The sequence below is a fragment of the Vidua chalybeata genome, chromosome 2 (assembly GCF_026979565.1).
Source record: "Vidua chalybeata isolate OUT-0048 chromosome 2, bVidCha1 merged haplotype, whole genome shotgun sequence".
Lineage (NCBI taxonomy): Eukaryota > Metazoa > Chordata > Aves > Passeriformes > Viduidae > Vidua > Vidua chalybeata.
This window is the reverse complement of record NC_071531.1, coordinates 4614777-4628579: the sequence shown is the minus strand read 5'-3', so window position 1 is coordinate 4628579 and position 13803 is coordinate 4614777. Positions and strand designations below refer to the sequence as shown.

General features: G+C 42.1%; 1 protein-coding gene across 4 annotated transcripts in view; it reads left to right on the top strand.

Annotated features, from left to right (window-relative positions):
- Positions 1 to 13081, top strand: part of PRDM15 (PR/SET domain 15) — a 33184-nt gene extending 20103 nt beyond the window's left edge. For all 4 annotated transcript variants that reach the window (XM_053935253.1, XM_053935252.1, XM_053935251.1 and 1 more), the window contains 12 exons: positions 614 to 708; positions 1832 to 1963; positions 2349 to 2483; positions 4837 to 5000; positions 5545 to 5624; positions 6211 to 6330; positions 7002 to 7133; positions 7611 to 7694; positions 7881 to 8056; positions 9168 to 9248; positions 9579 to 9791; positions 10242 to 13081. In XM_053935253.1, coding sequence (XP_053791228.1) covers positions 614 to 708; positions 1832 to 1963; positions 2349 to 2483; positions 4837 to 5000; positions 5545 to 5624; positions 6211 to 6330; positions 7002 to 7133; positions 7611 to 7694; positions 7881 to 8056; positions 9168 to 9248; positions 9579 to 9791; positions 10242 to 10721 — 1892 coding nt within the window. In that variant the 3' untranslated portion in view covers positions 10722 to 13081. The remainder of the gene's footprint in view (positions 1 to 613; positions 709 to 1831; positions 1964 to 2348; positions 2484 to 4836; positions 5001 to 5544; positions 5625 to 6210; positions 6331 to 7001; positions 7134 to 7610; positions 7695 to 7880; positions 8057 to 9167; positions 9249 to 9578; positions 9792 to 10241) is intronic.
- The last annotated feature ends 722 nt before the right edge of the window (positions 13082 to 13803 follow it).

The window sequence follows — 13803 nt, the reverse complement described above, 5'->3', positions numbered from 1 at the left end:
GTTAGTGACTTAGATGATAAAACCAAAAGTGATTAACAAAAAAAAAAAAAAAAACAGCCAGATTGTTTATTCTGTGTCAGGAACCAGAGGACAAGGGGCTGTATGGCACTGGCAGTGTCTCATTTTCAGCTGTCACAGAAGAGCAGGGGCCCTCTGCCCTCCAGAAAGTAGCAGAGAAAGAGGTCTGAAATCATGTCTGAGCAATACAGCTGATGCTGGATGATTGCATCTCTCCTTAGAGACTTCCTCTCCTCTTTTGTAGTGAGGGTGAATTTCTGGACCAGATACCAGTTTTAAGTACCAAGGCCTACTAGATCTGCCTGTTTCCTGGTGTTGACAAAAATGTTTTTGACAAAAGTGTTTTTAGTCACTTTACAGTTGTTTTAACAACCAATAAGCTGTAACACATCACTTTGGCAGACTGCTTCTATATTCTTAAAACACGTTTTAATTTAGAAATCACCCTTTTATTAGCAATTAAACCCTGCATTGAGGCCCTTCCCAGTCTTTCACTCTTCTTCCCAGTCTCCTCCTGAGCAGGCCTGCAGGCTGGAGTGGAAAGCCATGGTTTATTTCTTGTTTTGTTTTTTTTGATGGGGACTGCTGTGTTAAGGGGTGAGGCGTGTGAAGAGAGAAGACTTTGAGCACAGCACGGAGAACATGGTTCGCTACAAGAAGGAGCCCTCGGGGTGCCCCGTGTGTGGGAAGGTAGGAGCTTGTGCCAGTGTGCCATGAGAAACTTTTGGCTCCAGGGGTGCTGCAGTTCAGTCCAGGGAGGAGAAAACTGAGGGGATCCATCCATACATTTAAATATCTCCAAGGGGTGTCACAGGATGGTGCCAGACTCTTTGTTGGTGGTGCTCAGCAACAGCATGAGGAGTAGTGGCCATAAAATAAAACACAAGAAGTTCCACCTCAACGTGGGGAAGAAATTCCTCGCACTGAGGGTGGCAGAACTCTGGAACAGCTGCCCAGGGAGGGCGTGGAGTCCAGTCAGGAAATTCCTCTTCAAACACCTGTAGCTCCATTATTTATCCAAGCCTACTGTGGCCATGGATGGTGGGAGCTGTTAGCACAAAGATGAGAGCAAAAGTGCATTTCAGGCCTGAACTTTCCTCAGGAAATGCAGCACAATGTAGAGTGTCACATGGCCACTGTGTGTGTCAGTGGAGTCTCATGGCTTATGTTATTTAAAATGAAGTTTTTCTGACTGGTTGTAAACAGCTGGAGTTGACTGTGTGCATTGGGAATCGTTTTCCTTGGGGAATAAAAGTGAATTCATGGTGTAGTCATGGCATGGTTGCATTAGAATGTTCAACACTCATGATCTTAAGTCACTGTTGTCACAAGGAGTGTGGGTTTAACTTGTGATTTTATAAATGTTTAATGATTCATGGCACAAAAGGTACTCAAGAACTCTTTAAGCTGCTGTGTAGACCTCTGATTTTGATGCTTTAGATATGTTTCATATCAGTCAAGGTAGATTTTGTGGCTATATCTTTTTAGAGATAGATGGAACATTTGTGATTCAAAAGACACTGTCAAAATATTTCAAATTCTACTCTGTGTAATTCTACTGCAGCTTTTTTTTGGAAGTCCACCCCTGACAAATGGCTAGTTTCAGTCAGTTCCTTGGAACTGTGCCCCTGGATTTTGCCATGCCAGCAGTTCTGAGGCACACTGCTAACAGGAGCTCCTGCATGTTTCTGGCCAGAAGGAATAAAAAAAGACAATAAAAGTTTTCTGTGTTCTCCACTGGATAGGTTGCAAAGAACTGTAGCCCTGCTGGACATGATCCAAAAATCCTTCCTTCCTTTTCTTTTCCTTTTAGGTATTTTCATGTAGGAGCAATATGAACAAACACCTTCTAACACATGGAGACAAGAAATACACCTGTGAGATCTGTGGACGTAAATTCTTCAGGGTGGATGTCTTGAGAGATCATATTCATGTCCATTTTAAGGTATTGTGTTAATAATCAATTAGAGAAGGCAGATTGTTTTGTCAACACTGAATTGTAAGGAATTAAATGAAATTAAAAGGGAATTGTATCACTCAGTGGTGCTCATAAAGATGCTTTTATTGATGTAATATTCTACCAGCTGAGTCTCTTTATATTAAAATTCCTTTTATATGCAGAAAAATTAATATTAGGTGTTTGAATAAGTTATTCATTATGTGGTCCTGGGCAGAGAAGCTCTGGATTGAATGAAGCAGAAGGATATTTTAAATAAATAATATTACAGCAGTTAATGCAAAGCAGTCTGCATGGCAGAAAAAGGTGACCAGGCCTTACTTTTTGAAGAAGTTTAATCTATTAAAATATTCTTTCCCTTTACTCTACACAGGACATAGCCCTAATGGATGATCACCAGAGGGAAGAGTTCATTGGTAAAATTGGAATCTCATCAGAGGAAAACGATGACAACTCTGATGAAAGTGCAGATTCAGAGCCTCACAAGTATAGCTGCAAAAGGTGCCAGGTAGCTTTAAATACTTTCAAATTAACTTGTTTTGGGATGGGGGAGGGAGTGGAGGGATTTATAAATCATTCAGAATTCTAAATAACATTAAGGGCTCTCAAAGAGAAGACCAGTTCTCAGGTCTGCTGTTTTCTGCAGTGCTGTTACCTCTAGTCTGTGAACTGAGACTATTCCATAAGAATTGAGGTGGTGTCCAGTAAGGGGGATGATAAACACTAAAAAAATGAAAGACAGATACATTCACTTTTTCCTGTGAGGAAGAAAACAAATAAAACTGGAGGAAGGATCAATAAAGGAACATTCACATCTCGAACTACCTTTCAATTATGTGCAGCTTTAAATAGTTACAGCATTTCTGATTGATAGAGCCCACAAATTGATTAATTTTTATGAGGTCAGAAGGTTCTTTAATAGACATCCACTTTGGAGGAGTAAGACTGTTGCTTATGCTCAATGTGACTGTTTATTCTTGCCCTGCTCCATTACTAACAGGATGGTGTTGGAAGTGCTGCTGGAATGTAGTTAATTCAGTTGTCAGCTGAGAGGGGAAGACTTTTTAAACCTCTCACTGTGTGGCTTTTGCCATTTTCTAAAGAAATAATGGGTCCTTAAGGACTCTGTGCCCTCCCTGGGTGAGCACACTGTGCTGGAGCAGGTGGGGTGGAAAACAACTCAGTGAGAACAGCAAAACTGACACAGGGACAGGGGATTTTTGGTTGTTCAGCCACTGAATTGACCCCTGGAAATCAGAGCTTATTTCACAGCCTACACTTAATGTGGTGAAATTTCTTAATTTGTCTTCATTTTAAGACCTGGAGATAATAATATTTCAGTTTTCTTATCTGGGAGCTGGTTTTCAGTGCAAACTGTTTTTAAGTTTGTGTCAGTAAACATGTGAAGGTGTGGTGTCATAGCAGTTCATCATGTTCTTGCTTTCACTGTGCTGATTTTCCTGCCTGACACTTCATGAGTACATAAACTATATAAAATTGTGTGCTTCCAAGTGAGGGCAGTTGGGCCATTCAAATCAGAAAGATCTTTTTGGAAGTTGGGGTTCTTTTAGTGCTTTCATAGGTGTTTGTGAAGTAAACAGTTGTGTAAGGGCACAGCTGTGGGAAATGGGATTTGATGTGAGGAAATGGGGACAATGAACAGCCAAAGGGAGAACAAATACAGGTAACTCCTGGAGAAATCTCTCTTCTGAGGTCTTAAAAAATCTGGTTTTCCTGATCTCAGAGTACATCTTCACCAAGCTGTGCAGTGCTGTTAGAGATGCCCTGACTAGTTCCAGAATTGGAGCAAAAGACCATGTCATTATGGAACTTCACCCTGGCATGCTGCAGCACACATGGATATGCTGGAGCACATCTGGATGTGCACATCTGGAGCTCAGTAGTGCAGCACCTGTCTGTCGTAGCTGCAGCACCTCCAGGAGCTGAGCCAGAGTCACTGCCCTGCAGTGCCTGGAAATTCCAGCCCTTCAGGAGCTGCTGCCAAAGCAGGAGCTCATCATGCCCCTAGAGCCTAGCAGGTGTTTTCTCCATCTGTGATGTCCTCACTCCTACAGAATCACAGAATAAGCTGAGCTGGAAGGGACCCCTGGGGCTCACTGAGTCCAGCTCCTGGCTCTATGCAGGCCTTGGAATCCCACCATGTACCAAGAGCATTGTCCAAACACTCCTTGAGCTCTGTCTTGCTGCAGTGACCAGAACCTGGGAGCCTGTTCAGTGCCCAACCACCCTCTGGGGGAAGAACCTTTTCCTAATACCCAACCTAAACCTGCCCTGACACAACTTCAGGCCATTTCCCCAAGTTCTGTCAGTGTCACCACAGAGCAGAGATCAGTGCCTGCCCCTACGAGGAAGTTGTAACTGCAGTGAGGTCGCCTCTTAGTCTCCTCCAGGCTGAACAGACCAAGTGCCCTCAGTGGCTCTCACAAGGCTTCCCCTCCAGACCCTTCACCATCTTTGTAGCCCTCCTTTGGACACTGTCCAGTAGTTTAATATTGTCCCTACACTGTGGTGACCAAAACTGCTCACAGTACTCGAGGTGAGCTGGTGGAGGTTAAACATGACTGTTCCTCAGTGCACGAACAACTCCAGGTCCTCTTCTTGTGCAGAAGTGGAGACACCGTCTCCATCTAGAGAAATTGAGTGAATTGATGTCCTGTAGCAGCGTGCTTGTAACGTCCAGAGAGTTTGAGGCCTAAACCCAGCTGTCACAGCTTTTTCATCCAGTGGCACACAGGATTTTAGTGCTACATGGGATGGGTATGTCTGCTCGATGTTACCCGCTCATTGCCGTGCCCGAGGACTTTTTCCCCCCTTCCATTCACTGTTGGTTCATTCCCCAGCTGACCTTTGGCAGAGGGAAGGAGTACCTGAAGCACATCATGGACGTGCACAAGGAGAAGGGTTACGGCTGCAGCATCTGCAACCGGCGCTTCGCCTTGAAGGCCACGTACCACGCGCACATGGTCATCCACAGGGAGAACCTGCCTGACCCCAACGTGCAGAAGTAAGGCTTGTTCCACCGAGAAGAGCTGTCTGCTTGGAGTCCTAATGGTTCTGCCACCTGGGGTGCTCTTAGAGAATTTGGCTGTGCTAAAATAACTGTGAAATGGGGGGTTAAAATGTTTATTACGAGCTTGAAATGTGTGTTGCTAGTGATTGGCTTCACACGGATTGATGAGTCAGCAGCCCCTCAGTTTGGGCTTTGCAAAGTGCAAATCTATGATTTTAATAAATTTTTTTTTAAAAAAAATGAGTGTATAGCAATGCCAGACTGCTCCAAGCTTGCTACCCCAGTCTGGGCTTTGCAAAGGATAAATCAATGATTTTAATAAATGTTTTTTAAAAAATTGAGTGTATAGCAATGCCAGATTGCTCCAAGCTTGCAGTCAAACTGGGGGTTTCTTAAGGCTCATTTAGAAAGACTTGTGCTTCAAGGAACTTTTGGAGTAATTAGTATTAGCAAATGAAATATACTTAGTGACAGAGATGCCTGAGAATCACCTCTGCCTCAAGAGAAGAATCACAGGTTTTGATCTCTTTGGTTTCAGATACATCCATCCGTGTGAAATCTGTGGCAGGATTTTTAACAGTATAGGAAATCTGGAAAGACATAAGCTTATACATACAGGTAAAAATGTTGTGTTTATTTATAATTATCAATACTAAAGAGAAATTTCTGTTGCCAGTGCCTGCCTTTTTTTTTTTTTTTTTTCCCACTGGAGGATTTTCACTCTATGTTACAATAAGACAAATATAATATTTATTCTTTTAGAGTAAACCAGTTTTCTAAAGCAGGGAATATTAATGAAGAGATTTGATCTGGACACACAATCCAAATTCCTAGTTAATATGTTTGCAGGATTCACCTAATTCTGTATTCTGTTCTTCCCCAAATTCTTATCCATGCCACCTTCTTGCCATTACACAGGCTGAAACCTGCTATTGCAAAATCATTTTTAACAGCTCATTACTATTTCATGCTATTCAGTCTTCTCCTTCCTCAGAGTTAATCTTTTTTTTTCTCACACAAAAAGCCAGCTTTTCTCTCTCTTCAAAGTCTTCTAATTTAATTTGGGCTACAATATCCATGAAGCTTGTCAGTATATAGATGGGCTGTTGCCCTCTAATTCACCCCTTTAATCAATTTTTAGGAGATGCACATTACTCATTAACATTTTTTTTTGTTTACGTTGTCTTTTAAATTTATTTTCAAGGTGTAAAAAGTCATGCTTGTGAGCAATGTGGCAAATCATTTGCTAGAAAAGACATGTTAAAAGAACATATGCGAGTCCATGATAATATCCGAGAATACTTGTGTGCAGAGTGTGGCAAAGGTATGTCTGATGCCTTGTTTTCCATTCATTGTGATACTGAGTAGCAGGTGAATATCTGAATTAAAACAGCTTCCATGCTGAGAATAGTGGCAGTGCTGTAAATCCTGCATTTTTGAGAGGTAGAAAATGTATTAATCAGGAGTATTGTTGTTACATGAGCTGCCCTAATTTTGTACAGTTTGGTTTCATGGCCTGTAAGACAACACTGGTTTTAGTAGCATTTGTTTTTGTCAGGTTGAGGAATGCCTGATTTACAGCACAAAAGTGAATGCAAGTTTATTTTTTCATTCTGAGCTGAAAAAAGAGAGTAATTTCTCTCTGTAAGAGCATTAGGAGTCAAAGTCACTTTGACTTTTTTAATTTCTCGTGTTATAACTTGAACAAGTCTGAGCTGGTATTTTAATGAAAGGCAGTAGTAAGTCTGACACCTCTAAGGATGTTTTATATTTGCTTGTCCCTGCTGTTTTGTGATTACTCAGATGTTTTCCAGAGCTTTTTTCCTGGAATTAGAATAATAATGATGAAGTGCATTGCTACATAAACAATTAAAAATATGCAACTGTGGACTCGCAGCAAATATAAAATAGAGCTGTTGGTTAACAACATGAGCCTGAGTTCTCCCCTGAAGGTGGGAGTGATGGACTAAGTGTCCTGTGCCTTCTGTCTCACAGGAATGAAGACAAAACATGCCCTTCGTCACCACATGAAGCTTCACAAGGGGATTAAGGAATACGAGTGCAAGGAATGTCACCGAAAATTTGCACAGAAAGTCAACATGCTGAAACATTACAAGAGACACACAGGTGAGGACCCCAAAGATGGACAAAAGTTGCACTGAATCACTTAAATCTTTCCCAAGAGAACTCTTGCCTAGAACAGTCAGACAGTATGACAAAAACTAATAAAATATGCATGTTCTGCTCTTTGAAAAGTGAGATTGTGTCCTGTACTCAACCAGGAGTGTGTGCTGTACAAATAAATGCAGTTTAGTTGGCTTCAAGTTTTGCTTTTTTTTTAAGGTCCTTGGTCTAGGGTGGCTCTACAGTGTTGAGTTTGTTTTAAGTTAATTTCAGGTTGTGATTTCCCAAAACAAAATCCTACTTCCCACATCAGTTTCTCTGGGATTTGTTTTCTGCTGGATATAGTGGAATGGTTTAACTAAAAACAGCTTGTTTCTTGTCTGTGATTTTTATTTTTTTAATGCTACTAATACAAAACTCAGAATTGTCCCAGATGCCTTCAGGCTGCTTTCACAGGTGCCAAATCTGCTTTTCATGCAGGAATCAAAGATTTCATGTGTGAGCTCTGTGGCAAGACGTTCAGCGAGAGAAACACAATGGAGACTCACAAGTTGATTCATACAGGTAAACCCTCTAAAAAGCAGTATCCAGCAAAAATACCTTAATTTAGCTCCTTAATTTTGATTTAGACTGGCCAGTCTTGGAACTAATGTCGTGCATCCTGTTGCCAAACATAAATTGTTGCTCTCGTTGAGGCGTTGGCAATCTGATGCTCATCCATTGGGTTTCCTTCCTTCCCTCTGCCACCAGTAGGAAAACAGTGGACGTGTTCAGTGTGTGATAAGAAGTATGTCACTGATTACATGCTGCAGAAGCACATCCAGCTCACCCATGACAAGGTGGAAGCCCAGAGCTGTCAGCTGTGTGGGACAAAGGTTTCTACCAGGGCGTCCATGAGTCGACACATGAGGCGTAAACACCCAGAGGTGAGTGAGTTTGAGTGGTGGATTGTGGAATTTAAAAAAAAAAAAAATTTGAAGAATGTTTATGGCCTTTGGTGACTTGAAAGGAAATTCTGTCTTTCCCTCTCTTTTTTTTTTCCTGATCTTTTGGGCCCAATTTTAAGTAGTATCTGTGAAACATGGACTTAACTGAATCAGCTATTTCACTGTCTGGTTCTCAGTCCCTAAAAATGAAGTTCTTCTGCTTATTTAAATCTCTTTTCTTTTTCGACCCCGGCTTAAATATATGTTTTTTCATGTTTTGTCTCCATCCATTAGTGAGTATAATGGATTCTTTTTTCTCCATTGTGTTCTCTGTATTCAGAAATGATCTGAAAGTTGTGAGTAGAGAGGTGGTGGCAGCATCTGCTGATGATGCAAAATTATTCTCAGTATTAAAGATGAATGCTGACTGAAGAGAATCTGGATTAGAGGGATGTTTTGTCTGACCCCCAGCAAGGTTTTTTCTGTGTTCTAAATATTGTGTTTCTCCTCAGCATTTCTTGTTTAGGTTTGACTAAGGCTTGTCTGTTCCCTTTGAGGCTTTTTAAAAATTTTTTAACTACCAATTTTTCATTAGCATTGCTTTGCTGTTTTATCATGATGACTGTAAAGGAAGCCAACAAAATGCTTTGTTTATTGATTTAGGGATTTAAAATGCAGGTACATATCTGAAATCCAGAGGGCAATTTGTCTCTATTCTTCGATGAGCTGAGATGTGTAGATTCATCTGAAAATAATGAAGTAGGACACAGTTGATAGGTTTATATATTGCAATGCTAACATAATACTTCTTTTTTTCCAAACACATTGTTTTCTGTAGAATTCATCACTTCCCAGAGGGTTATGTTCTGTCTAGAATATGAAAATAGACGTGTTCTTTTACTGTGTTTAAATTTCACTGGATTTCAACAAGAGGGAAAAGATGATATGCCAAAAGGTTATTTTAAAAAGCCACAGTTAACTCCCTGTAGTAAATACTATGTGTAAAGTGTTAGATTACATCACTTTGCCTTGGCAATGGGGTTTGTTAGGGAAATGCTGTGCTGTTTGACTGTGGTTTGCAGTTCTGCAGCTGACACCTCTTTGTCTTCAGATTCTTTCAGTGAGGATTGATGATTTAGAGCCGCTACCTGAGACAACCACCATTGATGCCTCTTCAATTGGGATTGTTCAGGTGAGTTCCAGGCCTGCTGCAGGGTGAGGTGGGACAGCACTTTTTGGGTACATAACACAGCTGGGTGTGAGCTGGTGGGTAAGGTGCTTTTTTAGAGAGTCAGCCCCAGTGGAACATGTCCAAGCAGCCACAAGCTGCTGATCTGCTTGGTTGTATAACAGGCAGAATGTAATTACAGGGCGAGGTCTCAATCCCTGGAGTCAGGATTTTGCTAAAGTTTGTTTCTTTGCTTGAGAACTGACAGTAAACCAGCTTCAGGTGATTGTGTCTTACTTGGAACCTCACTAAGCAAAAGGACTTGTTGTTTTGTTTGGAAATGTGTTGCTCCAGCCGGAATTAGCCTTGGAACAGGGTGAACTACCAGAAGGGAAGCAGCACATAAAAGCTCCTAAACGTGGCCAGAAACGAAAACAAAAGTCAGGTGAGGAGGAGGAAGCTCAAGTGCCTGAGGACCCTGCCTTCAGTGAATACACAGAGAAGGAAGGTGAATTCACAGGGAATGTTGGAGATGAGACTAACTCAGCTGTACAGAGCATCCAACAGGTGAGCTGCAGGAGGAGGGTGATGGGTGACATTGCTTAGAGGGATGACCCTTCTTTTGGTTAAAAAAAATCACAAAAGACTGGTTGGAACATTTGGAGCTGATGGGATAAATTGTGGTAATACAAAGCTGGGTTTAAAAACCCAAGAAGTTGGACCAATAAGCTCCTTATGTTTGTTTTCATATCTTCTGGTGTTAGCATCAATTGTTTGCTAGATATCACTGTCTGGAAGCTGGGATTAAAAGAATGAAAGTTAATTTGTCTGCTTGTTCTGAACGTCCCATATTTCTCTGTCCCATCACCATCTTACTTCTACACTTGGAAGCTGGTACATCCCAAGTTTCCTACGTTCCCATCTGTGTGTGACTTCTCTTGCTGGCTCCGTGTGAGCCCACCAGCACTTCCCGGTCCGAATCTACAAGGCTGAGGTCACCTTTGTGTTTCTCCTCAGGTGGTGGTGACCCTCAGTGACCCCAACGTCACAGCCCCCTCCAGCTCCGTGGGACTCACCAACATCACCGTCACGCCCATCACCACGGCAGCTGGCACCCAGTTCACCAACCTGCAGCCCGTGGCCGTGGGCCACCTGGGCGCCCCGGAGCGCCAGCTGCAGCTGGACAACTCCATCCTGACGGTCACCTTCGACACGGTCAGCGGCTCGGCCGTGCTGCACAACCGCCAGAGCGACATCCAGCTCCCGCCGCAGCCCGAGGCGCCCAACCCCCAGTCCGTGGCCCATTTCATAAACCTGACCACCCTGGTGAACTCCATTGCTCCCCTGGGGAATCAGATGACAGAACAGCACCCCCTGAGCTGGAGGTCAGTGCCTCAGACTGATGTCCTGCAGCCCCCGGCGCCGGCCACGCCGCAGCAGCCGGGCCAGCAGCCCGTTCAGACAGAGCAGCAGCAGCAGCAGATGTACAGCTACTAATTTATACTTGGGGAAGTGCTGGCATGGACAGTGCTCAGAGACACATAAAACCACACAGACCTTTGGAAAATTTCTACTAGGATTGTTTGCTGGATACCAAACAGAGACGGGAAAATGTTTATCTGATGAAATTTAAGCTGAAATTGGCAGATCGCCCTGCAACACCCCGGTCTGAGATTCTCACGCTGTGTCTAGACCTTGCACTGTCTTAAAAAATAACAGAAAGGAGAAAAAAAAAAGAAATCTCACCACAAATTTAGCAGCCCCTTCCAGTTGTGCACTAAGATTGAGATTTGACAGGTGCATCATCACACACCTTAACCAAAGCAGGGAAATCCTAAATTTTGCGGCACTTGTGATGTACAAAAACCCTTTCAGCCATACCATGTCACTTCTTTCCAAGTCTGGAAATGACATCTGAAGACCTTGTTCACAGTGGGTGGAATGTCCTTGTGGTCAGCTGGTAGAGACTGAAACGTGAAGACACAAAGGGGCAAAACAGGAATTGTCTCTGTTTCTTATCTTCTTTAGGTCTTGTATCTAACAACATCAGTGAAGTAGGTGGAATTTGGGGTTTTGGGGTGGGCATGAGTGTGGTGTGGAAGAAAATATTACCAATTATTTCCATTTTAGTTATTGGAAAAACCCTATACCCATCAGACAGTGTTAGTGCTGCTTGAGCCAGAGAGCTGGTCTAATGCTGAAGCAAACTTTTATGGTCTTCTAGTCAAGTTTTAATCAAACCAATTACAAACTGAAAGAAGAATGTGATACGGTTTTATGTAATTTTTCAAACCTGCTCTTTCAATCTTGCTTTTAGCTAATAGGCCTGAAGAGCAATCAGTCCCCTTTGATGAAGTTCAGGATGTGAATTTTTTTCAATTAGACTTATTTCATCCTGTAATAAACATTTGAGAAAGCATTCTTTTTATATATATATACATACATATATATATATATATATAGCCTTTGTATTTTACTGTGTGTTCCTGGTGAGTATTTGTGTGAAAAACACTGTTACCAACACGATTCATTAATTCTTTGATCCCCATGTCACCACTTCTCACGGGAAAAAGTTATGGATTCTGTTCCTTCTGTTCCCAAAATTTATTTCCAAAGTTCACAGCCACACACAAGGCTGTGTGAAGTGCAAGAAAAAGGAAAAGGAATGTCTGAAGCATATTCTGTGTCCTGCCACATGGAGTCAGTGTGCCCCAGTGTGTGATGGGCAAGGTTTGCATGACTGCTGGGGATGCAGAGCGTGGGTTGGGTCAAACACGTCTGTGCTGACAGAATCCCTTCATTTCATTCTCCATCCATGGATGTGCAGTCTGGACCTGTGCATGTCAAGAATATAGTGTTATTCCCACAGGGAAAATGAGCTGGTAGCAAAAAGGAATAAACTAAATATATATATATATATGTATATATATAATGTGCATATATATATATATGTATATATATAATGTTGCTTGAAATCCTGAAGGGCAAACCCTGCTGTGGCTGAAGAATAGCGTCCTTTGGGGCAGCAGACTGAGCCACAGAACTGTGCTGAAGGGTTTTTTTTCCCCCTGAGGATAAGCAGCTGCTGTGTCTGACAGTGAGGATGGATTGGTGGTTGTAAAAATCCTGTCTGTGCTTATTGTATTTATGGAAAAGTTCTATGTTTTAGCAGAAATATGAGTAGGAATGACTTCAGTTTTGAAAGTCTCTATTAACATGAACTACTTGATCCCTAAAGGTTGCCTTACAGTCTCTACAACAAATTCTCCCAAAGTATAAATGCCTGGATATTAAAATTAACCTCCACTGGTTTTCTTGGTGCCATGGCTGTTTCCAGGGGCTTGGTATACCAGGCTTTGTGTAAAGCTGCAGGACAGGGATAGGAAAGGGATTTCTGGTGACAGATTTTGGGTGTCAGAGGAGCAGAACTACTTTTAATTAGATGTCAGCAGGTCTATAAAATACCTGCATGGGAGGGACCAGTATTTGGTGGGACAAGGATGCATATCAGGAAGAAAGGTACCTTTTAGCAGTGTGGGAAAGAGAATTTTTCATTCCCTGCTCACTTCTGTCTTCCTTAGGTACTTTTCACACAAATACTGTGAGATCCTGTAATTTTTTAGGCTCCCAATATCCTGAGTACAGTTCCTGGATTATTTCACCACTGGCTTGAGCTAGTTCAGTTTCTCCTCAGCTGTCCTGTCCACAAATGCTTCTGCTTCACACCAAACCAATGGGCAAGAGGAAGCCAGGTTTTATTTATGAAATATATTGTTTATGTACTTGAAACTTTTTTTTTCCCCTGTGTTTGGTGCCTAATTGGTAAAGGCACATTATTTTTTGTCAGAGTGCAAGAAGGGGGAAAAAAAAGGGAAGGAAAGCAAATTCTGTGATTCTGTGAAATTGAGAGCTCCTAGGCCAAGTTGTTGTGGTAAATACAGAATTTTTACACAATCAAAGTTTTGTTGAGACACATGTAAATGGTGATTAGGCTTTTAATTGGGGAGGAAGAGGTTTTTTACCTTAGCAGAGCCCTTCTTCTTCATGTTGATACTACTGACAGTGGCATTTGTGCTGCATTTAACCAATCTGCATCATTTTAACACATAATTTCCTGCTTGATAAAGAGTTGCACTCAGAGGAAATCAACCTCTAGAGACCTCTCTGGCTTCACAAAATCTCTATCCTAATATAATCCCCTGGTTTTCTGTACTCTTAAGGGGTTTGGCATTCCTCCCATGCTACCTGTCCTCAGTAACCTCATCCAGGCAATAGGATCTTGCCTTTCTGGCAGTAGTTGATTCCAGGTGATTTTAGAAGGAATAATCCCACAATAAGTGCTTGCATGCTGGTTTTCACATAGAAATGTCCCTCTTCAGTCTCTCAGCATCCCCCAAATCATAGAACAGCCCAGGCTGGAAGGCACCTCAAAAGATGATTGATCTGGTCCAGCCTTTTTCTGGGGAGAGGGAGATAGGTGAGGTGACAGAATCATAAAATCATCATTAACCAGCATTCTGTCTAATTGCATCTTTTAAACCTCCAGTGACACAGCTCTGGGAAGGTTGTTTCAGTGGCT